At 36.6% G+C, this 16,654-nt stretch overlaps 1 protein-coding gene across 4 annotated transcripts in view; it reads right to left on the reverse strand.

Moving 5' to 3' along the window:
• Window positions 1-16,654, reverse strand: part of ZDHHC14 (zinc finger DHHC-type palmitoyltransferase 14) — a 109,115-nt gene that overhangs the window by 40,231 nt on the left and 52,230 nt on the right. For 2 of the 4 annotated variants that reach the window (XM_065631402.1, XM_065631404.1), the window contains exon 2: window positions 7,850-8,022. In XM_065631402.1, coding sequence (XP_065487474.1) covers window positions 7,850-8,022 — 173 coding nt within the window. The remainder of the gene's footprint in view (window positions 1-7,849; window positions 8,023-16,654) is intronic. The other 2 variants (XM_065631403.1, XM_065631405.1) reach the window with 1 other exon arrangement.

Here is a 16,654-nt window from a genome sequence, read left to right on the forward strand (position 1 = left end):
ATTTTATTTTAAAAAGGGCTCTGGCAGAATCTCAAAGGCAAATTCTCTGGTGGAGAAGGGAGAATACTGGCCAGCCCGTTATGCTTACAACGCTGGTTTTCTAAGAGGATTTCCTTCCAAACCTTTGCAGGGAAGTTCAAGTTCACAGGGCCACCAAATCCTAGTTCTCTAAGGAAAATTAATCTCAAAATTCAAGGGTGAAAGCTGATGCAAATGAAATAAATGAAAACAGTCTTGCTGACTTACCATGGAGTCAAGATTTTACCCACAATCGTAAATTGCATAATCAAACACAAAAGTCCCAGCCTGTTTATCAACAATTTTTTTTTTTTTTTTTTGAAACAAACAACAGGGCAAGATCATATACGCTTGAATTTAGCCAGATTTATCTAAGTCTGCTAAACACGTCCTGGTCTCACAGTGATTTTTCAGACTGTAATTATCCTTCAATTGCACTGCTCCTACTGGGGTTCTAACACAGTTACATCTTTTAATATGTGATTCCTTTGAGGCACAATGAGATTAACCTTTATGGAATCACCTTCCCCAAATAAACCTGTGTTTGACCACTACTTTTTACATTTTTCTCTTCTAATTCATTATTGATGTAGTAATGCAAGTTATTTTACAAAAAGGGTAAAATTTTCCCACCGATGGGACTGCCTTCCATCCTGTCTTCTCCGACACATTTTACAACTTCTCTAACAGTGTTAAATGTTCATGCACTAGATGGGGCTCCAGCATTTTTACTACTCTATTACAAAACCCCCAAACATACAATCCATGTCCTTGCAGGACCAAGGTACCTGAACTGCTTCGAGAAAGTCACTCCAAGTCTTTAATGGAGATACAGCACAGTCTAGCAACCTCCTAATGTGACAACAACATCCACTTAGATCTTTCAAATTATTACACTGAAAACAAATGAGAAGTGCTGTTTAGATAAGACACAGAGGCTGGAATTTCGTATACATATCATGGGGATTCTCCCGCTCAATCAAGCATTTGCTTTTTGGGTCCATTTTCCTAAGACCCTAGGGTAAACAGTCTCTAGAAAGTCTCTCCACAACAATGATACCATGCAAGGTTTGCCACCAACCTTAAAGGGACACAATTCCAATCTTCAAACAATATAATTAGAAAAGCTAGTAACTTGAAGTGGTTGCAATGGTTTCTGCTATGAAAAACAGACAATGTAATGAAAAAAAGATTTATATATAACCTATAAGATCTGAAGAGCAAAACAAAAAAAGCACCCTGCAAAAATGCAGACCTCTAAGAAATGTCTTCCTCTGTGTTTAACCACTTAAATCTAAGCTACATGCTTAACAATAGTGAGCTACAAGATGAAAAAATATATTTTTTTTCCAGAAAATAACTTAATCAAACAAAATTTTCTTGTTTCCAGACAGTAACCTCACGGACAAACAATATTGGGAACCTGGCTTAGACTGAAACCAGCAGCTGCTAACTGCATTCTTCACATAATTCTTCATCTGATAGCCACCAAGAGATACGGACTAAATATTGCTCCTGACTTCAGATAAAAGACTTACGGCCGTGATTTTAGAAAAACTCAGGTATTACTTTCTTAAGAGCATAAGTGCATCATCTTCTTGAATTCTAAATCCTGTCGCTCCCAGAAAGAAATATATTCTTTAGTGATTTGCTGAGGGAAAGAATCACAGAGAGTAAGAGTTTTCTGAAAGACTTACCTGAGACACAAAGTCATTTCACTAAATTTGTTGTAAGAATGTTGTTTAAAGCATGCAATATCAGGAATGACTGTAAGCCTATCAAGCTGGTTTCCCACCTTTGGAGAGAAAGTAAAACATACCCATGTTGTACCCACAAGCAGTATGTATTTGTTCAGGCTATTGTCAACTCTGTGAAATACCTAAGCTGGGGCACAGATTTAACTTTATGAGGATCCAAGGAAATAAAATTCTGCATTTCAAAAGGAAAGAAAGGCAAGGAATTGTGGAGAAGTCTCAAATATAGTCTATGAAAATTAGAGAGCCAAGACAAAAACAACTTCCAGAGCTGGCATGCTGGTGTAGCTCATATACTGAGTTCAGGGTGTTTGAAAAGGCAAAAGAAAGCAAGCAAAAACTGAGGACTGGCCTGAGCTGGTTGTACAAAATCAATTAGGAAGATATACTTAGGTTAAGATAGTTACTCTGAAAAAAAATCCAATGCATTTCCTTGCTACAGATGAGCCTTTATAAGGCCGGAAGGATAAATTATCATGATCCTATTTTCATTTATCTGCATCGCCTATCCAGTGCAAAAAAGATCAATATTGTGGAAGAACTGTTGATGTTGTATACATCAAACAGACAAACATTTCCCTATCTGTGAAACCCATTCTCCTGGGCTTGGTTATCCTTTTAAGACTTCATATTTAATAGTTTATTATCCTATAATTTCCACTTGAGGTGACTTCACACTAAACTAACTACAGGAGACATGTATCATAACTGCAAAGAGGTTATAGTGCTGCCTTCCACCTTAACTGTCTAGGCTTTTATTACTGCTCTTTTTGATTTTTTTTTGTGTACTCATAACCACTAGATTATGAAAATAATGTATCTAACCCACTGTCTATGACAACTAGCAAAATTCAAACATTCAAAAACATCCTTCAAATGGAGCCAAAACCACACTCAGTTAATATTTATCACCTGTTTATACATCTGCCATTTTATAAGAATAGAGAATTAAACTGCACACCATAAAAACTCTAAAGTGACTATTATACCACATCCATTTCAAAACCATAGCTACAACTAAATATTGCTCATGTGGGTACTGGATTTAAAAACTGAGGAATTAATTTGCTGTGATTAAATTGGGGGAAATCCTTTAATAAAAGCATATTTAAAACATGATTTACAAAACACTCAAGATTTCACCAAATAGCTGGATATAGTGGTGAAAAATATCTGTCATAGCAAGATATTATAACTAAATCCTAATATCTACTCTTCAACAACTCACAGTCTCATTTAGCAGACCATCATCATCTTTATATGTAATTACTGAAAATGTAAATTTTTCTTAGTAAGCCCTTCTGTTTTCCATAAAAATAAAATAATAGGTTATACAAGTTTCTGTTCTGAAAATTTTTTCTCAACTGCACCATCATGATTACTGGTACATGATCAGCAAGTAAATTTCAGTAGCAGCTTCACTAATGGATTTTAATTTCATTTCCTGCCTAATGGACTCAAGAAATTAAAAGAACGAGACTCAGAAGTGGAGAAGTACCTACAGGGATGATGAGGAACATAGGACAGTACCTAGATGGATACTACTACTCTTTTCAGCAGCATCTTACCCTCCTCTCAGTTCCTTTCTCAAATGGAAGTGCAAAAGTCTCGCGCTATTTAGCAAGATCTTAGTTCATTAATTGTCAAACATTTTAAGGAATTAGGACTATGCTTTTTCTATAGCTGAACTATCAGCCACCAGCAGCACAGTTGAAAACACCATACCTGTCTTTCTCTTCTAAACTGACAACCATTTGTTTTCACTCAAACTGTTCCCAGCAAGGGAAGCAACAAGTATATCCTTATTTTGACCAGAGTTAAGATAACTTCCCTCATATACATTTTTCTTCACATACAGTTATGCTTCAGCTTTTCCTTATAACAATCTCACATTATAGTACGAATAAATTATTCCCTCAATCATCAATACATGTCTTAAAACAGAGAAAAAGAAACAAAACAAACCAGAGCATCAGTAAGAAGCCAAGTGATTTGTCTCCAAATTTGGCTTCTAACCAACTCTGAAATCCTATCCTTAGTCAAAAATGGGTTTAAAGAGATCTGTTAATACAATAAGTGAAAGAAAGCTGGTGGGTCTACAGGCTTGGACACAAATGTCTTCTCTTCTCCTAGTCCAGTTTAAATATGCTTCACGAGTGCAGACTTCCAAACAGTGTCCTCCTATGGTGGGGTCCAGGCTTTTCCTAATTCGAAGCTCTTCTGATTAGGTGCAGCCATGTTCCACACAACGCTGCTTTTCTGAGCAGGTCAGCTAACACAAATGGGTTGGTTGTATGCATATAAGTAAGATGGCTTGTGTGTTGTTCAGTAGAAATAGGTGATAATTTAAAAACAAGTTTAGTATTCATCTAAAAATTGTTCAGCTTTCATTTTTAAACTACCTTTAAATGCCAAATTTGTTAAAGGTGAAATTTAACTAAAACATACATTTTTTTCCTCAATTCAAATTTTTAAAAGTATCGTTTATGTTTTGTTTTATTTAGAAAGCTTATTATTAAAGACATTATTAACTGTCTTGAGTAACTAGTAACAGATATGAGATGATAAATATCCACTGTTATTCTTCGGAAATGGCTTAGATTCTGTTATTTATCATTGGGACAGTAGACACCAGGATGATGACTGGCAAATTAAGACTACCTGTGCTTCACCACAAGAAGAGGTAAAAAACCAGGAGCGCTGGGGCTGCTGGAGTGAAACAGCTGGGAGAGGTCATGGTAGCAGACTCATGAAGTGTAAAGGTTTAACAGAAATCCAAGTTCTTCAACTAAGTCTTATGGAAGGTTATTCAATTAGAATGATATTCTTACGATTTCAAATATCTTATATATATATATATTTATTTACTTTCCAATCATAAAACATTTTACTGGGAACTCCAATAGTGAAACAAGCAAAGAATGTGCACTGCTCCCTAAATATTGCATTAATAAAACTGAGGAAAAACTCCATTTTAAAAAGCATAGAATACTCGTGAGCCATCACAGTACTTAGAGCAGTAATAAAACAGTTACATGGGAAGCTCTATTTCAAAATCTCTCTTTCTGGAAAACTCTAAATTTTGAAGAATTGTTTATCTATAAATTAGTACGCAATTTTATGACACAAAGGGGCATTCCTTTTTGGCAACGCTAAGGATTATACCTGCCTGAATTTAATCTTCCTCCCACGCATTATTCCTACAGAGAGAATAACATTTTTGGAAAAGAGGTGGGAGCAAAAAAGAAAGGAGGAGGAAATTATAACTTTTCCCACATTTCCCCAAATAGTTCTGAAATTTGCCCCCCCCCCCCCCCCCCCATCCTTTTTTTCCCATCTATAAAAATAATCTTATTACCCATCATAGCAACTTACGCACTTATATGCAGTACATTACATACTCAGTATTCGATTCTGAAAAATGTTTGCAGTGACAGCATTGGCAAAAGCTAAAAATTAAGCTCCAAAATCAGCCTTCTTAAGAAATCTGTTAGCTTTCCCAACAAAACAAATTGGAACTTTGGCATCCATTTTCCACATATCTGGATTCTGTGAATATTAGGAATACTTCTAGTATACAAGCAAGGACTGAAATTACTCTATTTGAAGAGAATTCCAGTTCTTCAGTATAAACAGATTCCATATCAATTTTCAACAGTTTTTTTAGAGTGTAGTGAGAATACAGTTTCACAATGCTCCTCCATTTCTGATTTAATTTCTTTATGGCAGGTAAGGGCAGCTTGAATGAAGACATTTTTAAATAATCCGGAGTGCCATGTCTGAATGTAAGCAAACCAAAGAAATTCATATGAACTTAAATTCACCCATCTGCGATAAAGCTATCTGGCTCATCTACGATCTAACAGTTTTCTTCCCTGTATACTATGTACAGCATAGTCCTTGCCCAAAGCAAAGTCCTGACTGGTTCAATGTAACTTTCTCCTGTCATGGCAATGACAGCTGGATCCTGGCTCTGCACAATTAGTGCAAACAACGTATAAAAGCAATGTGGGTTTTCTTCCTGACATGTGAATGCCAGCAGAATACACTGTTTTTGGAAAGCTATACCAGGTCTATAAAATTTGGTGAACTACACGTCTCAGCCTTCCCACACCCATAAGAAAAGATTTTCTTCCCACAAAGTTCAACCACCATGTTACACGACCATATCGTTCCAAAAGCCTCAAACCTACACAAAGCGCACAGAGTAAGTAAAAATTCCTGCTGCACATAGCATGCTGATAATGTGTTGATGCCACTTCAGAACTCATATCCAAACACTTTGAAATACACATAATGCTGCTCATTACACAGATACCTTTTTATCTTAACATATAACACAGTATAACAGCTGTGGTCAGGACCTTCCAAATCTGGTGAAAGAAAATGATCTCACTGTAGTGACAGTCAGTGAACTTATCACTATATTTCAAAGTTCTGCTTCTTAAAATAATCCATACCAAAGGTAATGTGTGTGTTTCCAGAAAATAAAACCATTCTTCCTCCTCCAACAGCAGTTTTCTGAAACTGAGGCCTTCAGAAAAGATTTTTTTAATCAAAATGAAACCATTTGATTCAAACAACCACTGAAGGATGTATGCATTGAAAAACAAACTTGTCACCTTTCCTCTGCTAAAGGCTCATAAAGGCCTAAAATAGTGAATACAAGTCACTACTTTCGTTTTACCTTAACAATATTTCTTTGTCCAACAGGTCTTTTAAGTGGAAGATACAGCTGCATGATGTGCTTCCTGTCTCTTAGAAGGTAAGAGGTAAGAGGAAACGAATACCATACTGTTGTTAACATTTTGCTATTTTGACATGAACTCTCTTATAATTCACACTTACATGGGCAGGATTCACAGTGTGATTCTGGTGCATACAAACTATATTTGCTCTGAGGCAACTAAACCAGAACTTCTGCTCCATGTGTACACCAAATGAACTCTACCCCATAACATGGTGGTAGAGACTAAACCAATGACTTTGCTCCTCAGACATTGTCACCAGTGCTTTGTGGAGGACATATAGTGCAGAGAACCAGACAAAACGTAGTCTGAAGTAAAATCCTCAAATTCACACTCTACAGATGCAAAAGCATCTGCAACAGCAGCTTTAGTACACTCATTTGCTTCTATTGCATTAAATTATTTGTCACAGTAAACAAAGCCTGAGACCGTACTGTAGTATTAAACATCAAGGACCCCACAGGTGTATTTCTACTGTGCTTGAATAAACCTGTTATCTGTCTTTCCAATTATATGTGTGTTCCTCTGAAATTGCTTCAGAAAATGGGATTTCCATTGACTATCACATAAAAGCAGATATATAGTACGTATAGTAACAAGCACAAAAATCAGTAAACTTTAGTAGCTTACTAAAAATAAGCAAACAAAACCACTGTTTATAAAGCAGCTCTGCAAACTCATATTGTATTTTCTTATCCAGGTAGCACATTTTAGCTATTCAGCATATTTGTAGATGTAGAAATTCCACAATTGGAATTTACTTAATAATTCTCTTGATTGAGGCTGATTAAAATCTGCTTCGCTCTCCTTTAATTGTGCTAGCTTTACACAGATTAAAACCAATAACATTTTATTACTGTTACTAAAGAAAAAATCTTCCCAAGACTGCATCAACTTAAGAGACTGTATATTAACACAGAGACTTATCTTTCACAATATAAATAACAACATAATTAAAATCAGTCAAACTCTGAACATACATTACTTTAAAAGATGCACAATTGCAGAACCTTTGCAATATCAGCTTTCTTGCCAAAAACACTTCAGAAAGTATTCTCTCGTGCACCGTAGAGAGACTTCCCTAGCACACTTGCTGAAAAGTATTTTCAGCAATAACTATCACTCTCCAAGGCCTCTCCAAGGTTTTTCTTGGTGAAGAACTGATCAACCATCTTTCCACAGGAATCCCTGCAACATCATCAAACGTTACATCTCCAGCACAACTGCTGTGGGAAGGTAGCAGTGACTCCTCCCGCGAGCAGAGCAGCGCAGCGCGCTGCCTTCACACCGTACATGCACCCTTGGGAGGAAAGCGAAGAGACAACAGACCTTCGGTGTTACCTATTTGTCTCTCTAGATCTGCTGCTTCATCTGGTGTTGCGCGGGGGAGGACACCAGGATCACTGAAACTAGTGCGCAGCAGGGTCCCCATCACGAAAAAGAAAAGAATCCCACCAATTGCAGGTATGGCAGGTGTAATCTTCTCTGACAAATATGGACAACTGGAAAAAGAAGAAAGATTAAACATAATCAATAACACGCAGTTCAACTTGCTCTCAAAAACCGTTTACCATTATAAATACACATGAAGAATTCACTTTCTTCTATTGATACGTCACTTGTCTTGGAATGTTTATTGAAGCTGAAATTTCTGTATATATGTTCATGACACTTCTGAAATTTCTCATAAACTGTTTAATACAGTAAAGGTCAAAAAAAGCATAACAATTGCCTTGCTAACATGCAATACTCATTTACATAAGAAAATATTTTTATTACAGGATATTATAAGCTTATATATTTGTTCAACTACTGCCAAACTACATAAAGTAAATTGGAGGGGAAAAGCAGGAAGGGGAAATAACCTGAAGATATTCAGTAATAAAAAGCAAAGCACATAACATGACAAAATAAGTCACAATGAAAAATGTAATTAAGTCTATAAAATGAATTTATCAGCCATCACAAAGACTGTGCTCAAGAACTTACACTTGTGACACATCCCTTTAACGCCTTGGTATATATCAATGTTATAACACCACTACAGATTCTCTTTCTTAATCCATTTCTCATAACTTTGTGAGCTTGTTTACTCATTTACAAAGACAGGTGCAAGTGACAGTGCAACATGCCTGGATACAAATAATCCAGGGGAGTCTAGGGCAACATCAACAGCCCTTTACCAGCACAAAAGCCTCTATGGTTACCAGATGTACAATTTACTTGCAGATCTTAAGACTGGATCACAGTTTTAGCAAATTTTCCTCTGCTTCACATGTAATAAAATCCAAATGGACACAAGCATTGGAATCTAAACAACACTCAAATATAAGTATCTCTTTAGAGTTGTGCAAAAAGAAGGGATACGAGACATTACATTGAATACCACTCCTGTTAATCTGAGTCATACAATAAGCACTGCAGGATCATCTCAGAAAACACACAGGCTGAAGAGTCTCTCTTCACAGAGGTGGGTAAAACACAGAGATGGCTTCATGCATTTCTGATGTCTGTGTGAGAAGTCATAAAATAAGCCCAAAACCAACATAAGCCAAAAGCCAACAAGTTCTAAGCCTTAAGGCTTCATCTAAAGCTTCCAGGTATCAATCAAGTTTAATTAACAATGTCTGCCCTGTTCCTGCTGACTGCCTTAAATGATGGTTCAGATGTGTGAACTTTTGCACTGCAAGTCAGTCAGCCTCACTGGAATGTTAACTCTGAGCATGTGATGACAATGTCAGCTTCACTGTCCATCATTCAAGCCGACAGGATGGGGAGAGATGGAAACACTTTTCATACCAGATCCATGTACCAAGCATTTATCTCCCTGTTAAATGTTCTTAGCTGTTTCTTTGCATGCCACAGGTTTCACAGATGCAGCAAGTCCAAATGTATTACACAGCATATCATACCATCACCATGAGTGGAATTCATCTTTCACCCTACATGAATGTAATATTAGAGGTGTAACAAGTTACAAAAGATTAAAAAGACAACTGGGTATGAAAAAAAAGGCAAGGGGTAAGAGATACTGTCGTTTCATATAATGAACAGACAGTTTAAATACTAGGAAACATACTTCAAATGCACACTTTTGGAAAATCTGCATCAAAGACAGATTTATGAAATCAGTGCTAACTAAAGGAGGCAGCAGCAAGACAGCTGGTAGTTATATATAAGCCTTGCTCCCTTCGTGTCAAAGAAGTCAGTCAGAATGAACGAGCAAAGAGAAGCTTTCATACCACATAAACATCCTACTGCTCAATTTATTTCTTGCCACAAAGAATTACTGAAATCAGAACTACTGTCATATGCTCAGACAAGAGCACAAATAGGCTGCAGGAAGGTATTTTTAAAAGGATTAGAGGGAAAATGCATGTTAATGAACACTAAATATAGCACAGTGCTATTATTTTTCTATTGCATTATTCATTACCCATACCAAAGAAATTGCAACTGTGATGAAGTCTGTTGACCTAACAAGAGCTGTATGTGTGCAAAAGGTACCATGACATAATCTCAGGGCAGCACAGTAGGCACGAGACAATTTCGACAGATGCCAATGCAAGAACAGCAATGGTGTCTACCTACACAACTTGAATCTCAAATTCTCAGTGACATTCAAAGAACAGAAACTGAAGTGCCATCATGACAATGACATGTTTTCTTTTAACAATAATTTCATAGGGAATTGGTAGAAAGAACAAATTCCTGTGCTGAAAAACTAAGAAAGCTTTGCATCGCCAAAAAGTGATTATTTCATTATAGTAAAATAGCATGAAAATGTCCAGTTCTTCCTTGCTGAACCAAGTCCATCTGCAATGGGGAAAAACAAACAAAATCCCCAAAATAAACACAAACAACAACAATGAAAACAAACAAAACAAACAAACACTCCCCTCAACCCCACAACAAACTCAAAGCCCTGCACACTCTTTACCACAGGCAAGTATAAGGTAATCTGCTTTGCCTAAACATGTTTTTGGGGCGTAGCACCTTGTATTTTGTCAACTCTGACTTGGAATTACTTCAGTAATAATGTAGAAAAGACCAAAGATGTCATCTTTGGCAATAGTAACCAACTGATGCTCCACCAATTCAGAAATTACCTCAAACTGAGAAACCAGTCCTTACTGAGATTCAGATAGTAAGCCTGGGCAAGACCATTTAATCCAGTCTGACTTGCATACCAACATGCAATATTATATGGGCCTGCAGAGAGCTCAGCAATATCTGTCCTTTAGAAAGGCCCAACATTCAAATTCCTGTCAATTAATTTTTTTTAAAAAAGATACTGTATAGACCATTTTTCTTTCTTCATGTCTACAGGAAAAAAAAAAACACCTCTTTTTTTTTTTAAAAAGCAAGACAACACACTAAATGTGGCTCATATAACAAATATATTTGTACTGCTATGGTAAGTCATTATTATTTTTAAACAATGTGTTTTCGTGTTATTGCTTTCAGAATTGTCAAATATTGTACACCAAAAAAGATTACTCCTAGTATTTGCTCAATTGCCTTAATTAACTTGCTTCATCCCTTCAGACATCAGCTTTCCTCAGATATTACAAAAAATATCTCTTTTCTTGATGGTATATTCGGAGAGTTTTTAAAATAAATGTTAGCAGGTATTTCCTGACAACAAGTTTCACAACTTGCACACAGAGGTACTCTCCATGCCGGGGACCGTCCCTCTGCAGCACCACTTCCAATATACCAGCACAGAGCTCCAGAACAAATCTCTGTCCTACTGCAGAGCAAGCAGTGACAAACCTTTTTAAAATCAGCACTTGGTGACTACTAGACATGAACTCACATCCTCAGTTTACACCTTAGACGCCGTAAAACAATTGTTCTTAATCAGTATCTGTAATGATAGCAAGTACTGACCACATCCACCCCAGAAAACACATTTTTAGGAAGTATTACTTGACCATGGAACCTACTAGAAATTGTTATTGTGGAAACAGCTTCTTAAGAAAGCAATGTTCGGATTTGCACACAGCAACCAGTAATATAACCTGAAGTTTTGATTTAATTAATAGAAGGGCTTTATACAAATCAGCCCTGCTTTTTGCTTGGCTTCTCAGCTTTTTTTTTTTTTTTTTTTTTTTGGAGCATCATGTGAAAGTTTGCATGAGTGTAGGAGGGAAATAAAATCTGCTGGAAGATTAGTCTGTCACAGCTAGATAAAAATAAAAACACACTGGCTTTTAAGAGATAATTATCAAGTATCATCCCTGTGAACGAAGAACGCAAGAGAACAGTAATTCTTACCACCCAGCAGCTCTCTTAACTGTGTAACTATGCTCCCTGCGGCTACAGAGATCAGCAGAAAAACACGCACAGTAACTGTACTAAAGAGCACATGCAGTGAGAGACCTACAACCTTCAAGCTCTTTTTCATTGAAAAGGAGGAGCAACTAAAAAGAGGCCTCCTTAAGGCCTTTCCTGAAAAGATGAAGGTTTTCCTGAACGGTTCACTGACAGTCCTTATTCGCTGATGGAGAGACAGAGTAAATGACAAACCTATCCAGGAGGGATAATGGAGATTTGGAGAGAGGCTAACCCTGAAGTTACAAAAACACATTAATAACAAATAAAGCCACTTACTAAAGAGCACAAAAAAGACAGGGTTCTAAACCTGTGAGAAATTGGAGATCTCACTTACTAAGCTGGCAGTCATGAAACAATGAAAGTAGAAACTTTATGCAAATATGGAGTAGTCATCATACTTAATTAAACTAATTAAAAAATAATTTTAAAATGACCCCTACAAGCTTTGCCAGAAAGACTTATAATAGAATACTGTACGTCAAGCTTTTCACCAACATAAATCTCTATGCAGCAGATATAAAAAAACGTATTCTAGAAAAAGCATTATAGAAGTATAGTAGAACCAAGCAACATAAGGAAACATAAGGAAAAAAATTATTGTTCATTTTCCTACATCATCAAATTATGTTTCTGCATGTATTGCCTATTTAATATACCAGTAACTATTCGTGTGCAGGTGGTGTTCAGTGCTAAAAGAGAAGGCGAACCCTGAGTTCGGTTCCACATGTTACAACATTTGAACGAGACTGTACTGCTTTCCCTAAACTAACCCAAAGGGTTTGGTTTTTGTCTTTCCACTCTAATTTACGGCTCCTCTCAGCTTCCCCTTTCCTTCAACTCCATCCTTCATCCTCCATCAACTCAACTCAACTTCATCCTCCATCATTGCTCCAAGCCATTTGGTCCCAAGCTTCTGACCTTATGCCAACACAAATCTCCATCAGGCTCTGTTGTGAGCCTAGTGAGTTTAATAAAATGTATGAAAATGACACCATTTTGTTGGCTTCTCTTTCTGTTTCTTTAACAAATCAAATATGCAGTTGGAAAGGAGCACTGATATTAGCACAAGGAAAGAGAAGAAGCTGCTTTAACAAATCAAATTAATCTTTAAATCAAAATCAAACGAATTTTTAACAAATTTGCTTCTTTAACAAATCAAATACGCAGTTGGAAAGGAGCATTGATATTAGCACAAGGAAAGCACACAGAAAAACTAGAGAGAGGGGGAAGCTGGGACAGAGGGAGGAATTCTCCATTTCAGCAGCTGCCAGTCAGGTTTTCATTGAGACCACTGCCTCTTGTGAAACTCTAACCTTGACCTCTTTCAATTTAGAAATGGCAACAGAACACCCATATAGATAAAGACAAATCAAAACTCAGGGCTAGAACAAAAATGGGCTTGTAATTTACTTTTCTAATGACAAGTTACCAGTTTAAAGAAGGCAGCCAAAGATGTGCACGTAGACCACAACACAGGCAGTGGAAGATGCACAGAGGGGTGAAACGTGAGGGCACAGCAAGAACCTTGAAGGCTGCTGCCTAACAAAGGCTGTAGAAGATACATGGGACAAAGAGAATGATTGGAGTGGTAATTTCACTGTTGCAGGGTTTAGAGGGTTGCCTCTTCTTTCTTGTTTTCCAACAGAATCTCAACTAGAGAACCCTACATTTCGTATTGCTACTAGGAAAAGTGTTGGCAAGGTATAAGGAGGCATAAGATGAATCACAGAAACACTTTTAAAGACTGCACTGTGGATTCTTATATATAACACAGGCTTCAACCTGCTACAGATTACTTCAAAGGTACATATTAAACCACGGTTTTAATACCCTCAGAATTGTAAGAAGCATGGTATAAAATTTTCCATTGTATAGCCATAACTCCAGCAAATAACAAACCACAGAAAAGAATACCTAACTAATTTAAAGACTAGAAGAAAAATAAGATCAAAGAATGTTTGAATCTATCAGTTCTCCAGTCAGTATTTTTTTTGAGATGCTCATATGTTTCCACTCCCAAATCCCAGCATCCTACAACTACCTCTTAGAGAGGACCTTATTTTAAAAGTAAAGTGAAGAAACTGTTAAGAAAGGACTGACACAAGAAAAAAGTTACAATAGGAAACAACTCACAGTGCATCAACCAGTTAACCGTTAATTCTTCACAAGCATGCTGTTGGCACACAGAAAGCGTGGCATAATTTGAGTATAGATTAGTCCAAGTAATATTACATGAAATGCCTAACAAGATCAGCAAGGGAAGTTCTGAATTAGTTTCCTACATCTGCCTGATTCTTTTGTACAGCCTTTAAAATTCCTATTAGAATTTTCAAGAGATGTTAAGGAAACCATAGACTAATTTCAATGGGATTTGAAATTTGCTTTAAAAAAATATTTATTTCCTTATTGTTTTTTGTGTTTTGAAGTACTTTTTATCATCATACACTCTCTCATATCAGAATGGTCAATCCATTTCAAAAACTTGTTTCATAAAACAAAAGACAAAAAGCAGTTTTCTAATACCTGCTTCATTTCCAATCCAGGAAATGTGGAATGCTGCAAACGTGAAGACTATGGAAAATAACAACTAACAAAAGGCAGGATGACAGCAGGAAGGGAAGAAATAGGTAGAATAATACCTCTTCCTCAGCTTAATAATCTAAAGCATTATACCTTAATATTAAATGAAGATTTATTGAATCATTTCAGACAAGAAGCACTTAACCTTGCTTGAATGCTTTACTAGTTTATTCTATATTTTATAGTAATAGATGCAACCTACTTTTTTCTGTATTTGTTATATTGTTTGGGGGTAACTCCATTCTAATTAGAAATAACTCCGAAGTGGGAACACATAGAGAATAATAGTAATTATATTGTGTACATAAGTGTACCAGCCTCTATCAGCACTTAGAGATTATTAATTAAAACAAATATGATTAATATGATGAAATCACACAGATTACAGAACAGCATGGTCTTTAAAACTAATAAATGAAGTACTTAAGAAGTTCTCTCAAACCTAGTACAAAGTAAAATTAGCTTAATGTTACCTTAAACAGCAAAAGCTCAACAACTGGTCTTCAAAGTTTCATGTGAAAACAGGACACAGTTTGTCTTTAAAGCTGATGTCAAAACACATGAGCAATTCCCAAGAATGAAGAACTGCAGGGACCTCTCTCCCCTCTGCTCAAATCAGAAAGTGCTCAATGGAACTCCTTGCAGCACTGACTCCATTAAATTGTAGTGCATGACCCCTGAAATCAGATTTACACTAGCTGGCTTTGGATGTAGGAGCTTAGATGAAGGTAAGCAAGCAGCGTTGATTATGACATTGTATAAGCTAACCACAAACTCCCTCCTACAAGTAAAGATCTTAAGGGTTTAATGCAGCAGATATGCAGCAATCAGAGTAATAGCCTCGCGTGACCTCCCAATTTTTATTGCTACATGAATTAACTCTAATGATGCATTGTCAAACTTCAAAGCTGGAATAGATAAAGTGCACAATGAAAGAAGAACTTGCCTGCAAAACAGATCTGGTAACTGAAGCTCCTACAAGAACAACTAAATTTTGCTTTGCTACACAGAGAAGGAACTTCTTAATTTTACAAAACACAATTTCTAAAATTTTGCTTGCATTAACTGTTGGCCAGAAATTTCCAAGCAAGGTAGTAAAGAAATGGTGAATATCTAACAAACTATACATCAAGAGCCTAAGATTTACCAAATAATCAGTTTCTTTATGAATAGCCAATGCACACATGACATATCTCCAAAAGACAAACTCAGAAAAGGCATGGCTTCCAACCATACAGTAAATCAAAGGCTTGCTTTATTGCAATTTCTGTTCACTGACTTACTTGAAAAGCCAAAAATATATTTGTAATTTAATTTCCTAGTTTTGTATACAGTGCAAGGTCTGGTTTCCATAGTAAAGGACTACTGATTAATGAATTCCACCAGATGCACGAACTCACAATTTCTTATAAACAGCTCATATAGAACACTTCTTTTTCCTGTTATACTTCATATTACTTCCTTATTATTTCTTAATATTTCCTGCTACGTGATTTTTATAACTAAACCATCAGGTTAATCCCAAGTACTTATGAACAGAAATGAAAACTGGGACAAAACAAGCAGAAGTGCCTTATGCCACAAACAAGTCCCTGAAGGAGTATGAGCTTCTAGATGTTTTTCCAAAGAATTCTCTGGAAATTGAAACGTATGCATACTAAGCTTCTGCCAGATAGTGGACTCCGAGCTTTCAATGAGCAGCATTTTGTGTTTGCCTTGCACAATTTATAAGGTCTAGAGGCTGGATGTAAAGCCCAGCTCTTGCTGAAGGGCAAAGGCCTGCCAATGCAATCTCTACTCCTGGCCACACTCTATGGTCACTTCCCTTGTATAAGCACAAGTGAACTGGTTAACACTGAGTTAAAAGAGAGGAATTGCTCTCAATCTGTTCCTTTTGCTGGGCGGGGTGTGGAAATCATCATTTTCTGTTAGGTCAGTTTCCTGAAGAACTTTGCTCACTGTGTGATGTAATGAGTGCCAGTGAACACACAGGAACACACAGAGGGCAGGATGAAGCTGAACTCTCATTTCCAGAGGCGTCAACTCCTGCGTGGACTTAGGCATAAAATGAAATCCCACCCACAGTCATAAGAGCTTAGGAATTATAGATCCACTGTCTTATATTGAGGGTTTTTTTTCTTCCCCTGTGTCTTTTTTGCTCTGCAATTCTCCATACTGCAAATCTTTTGCATAAAACACACAAATGAACTTTAA

This window comes from Caloenas nicobarica, chromosome 3 (assembly GCF_036013445.1).
Source record: "Caloenas nicobarica isolate bCalNic1 chromosome 3, bCalNic1.hap1, whole genome shotgun sequence".
NCBI lineage: Eukaryota > Metazoa > Chordata > Aves > Columbiformes > Columbidae > Caloenas > Caloenas nicobarica.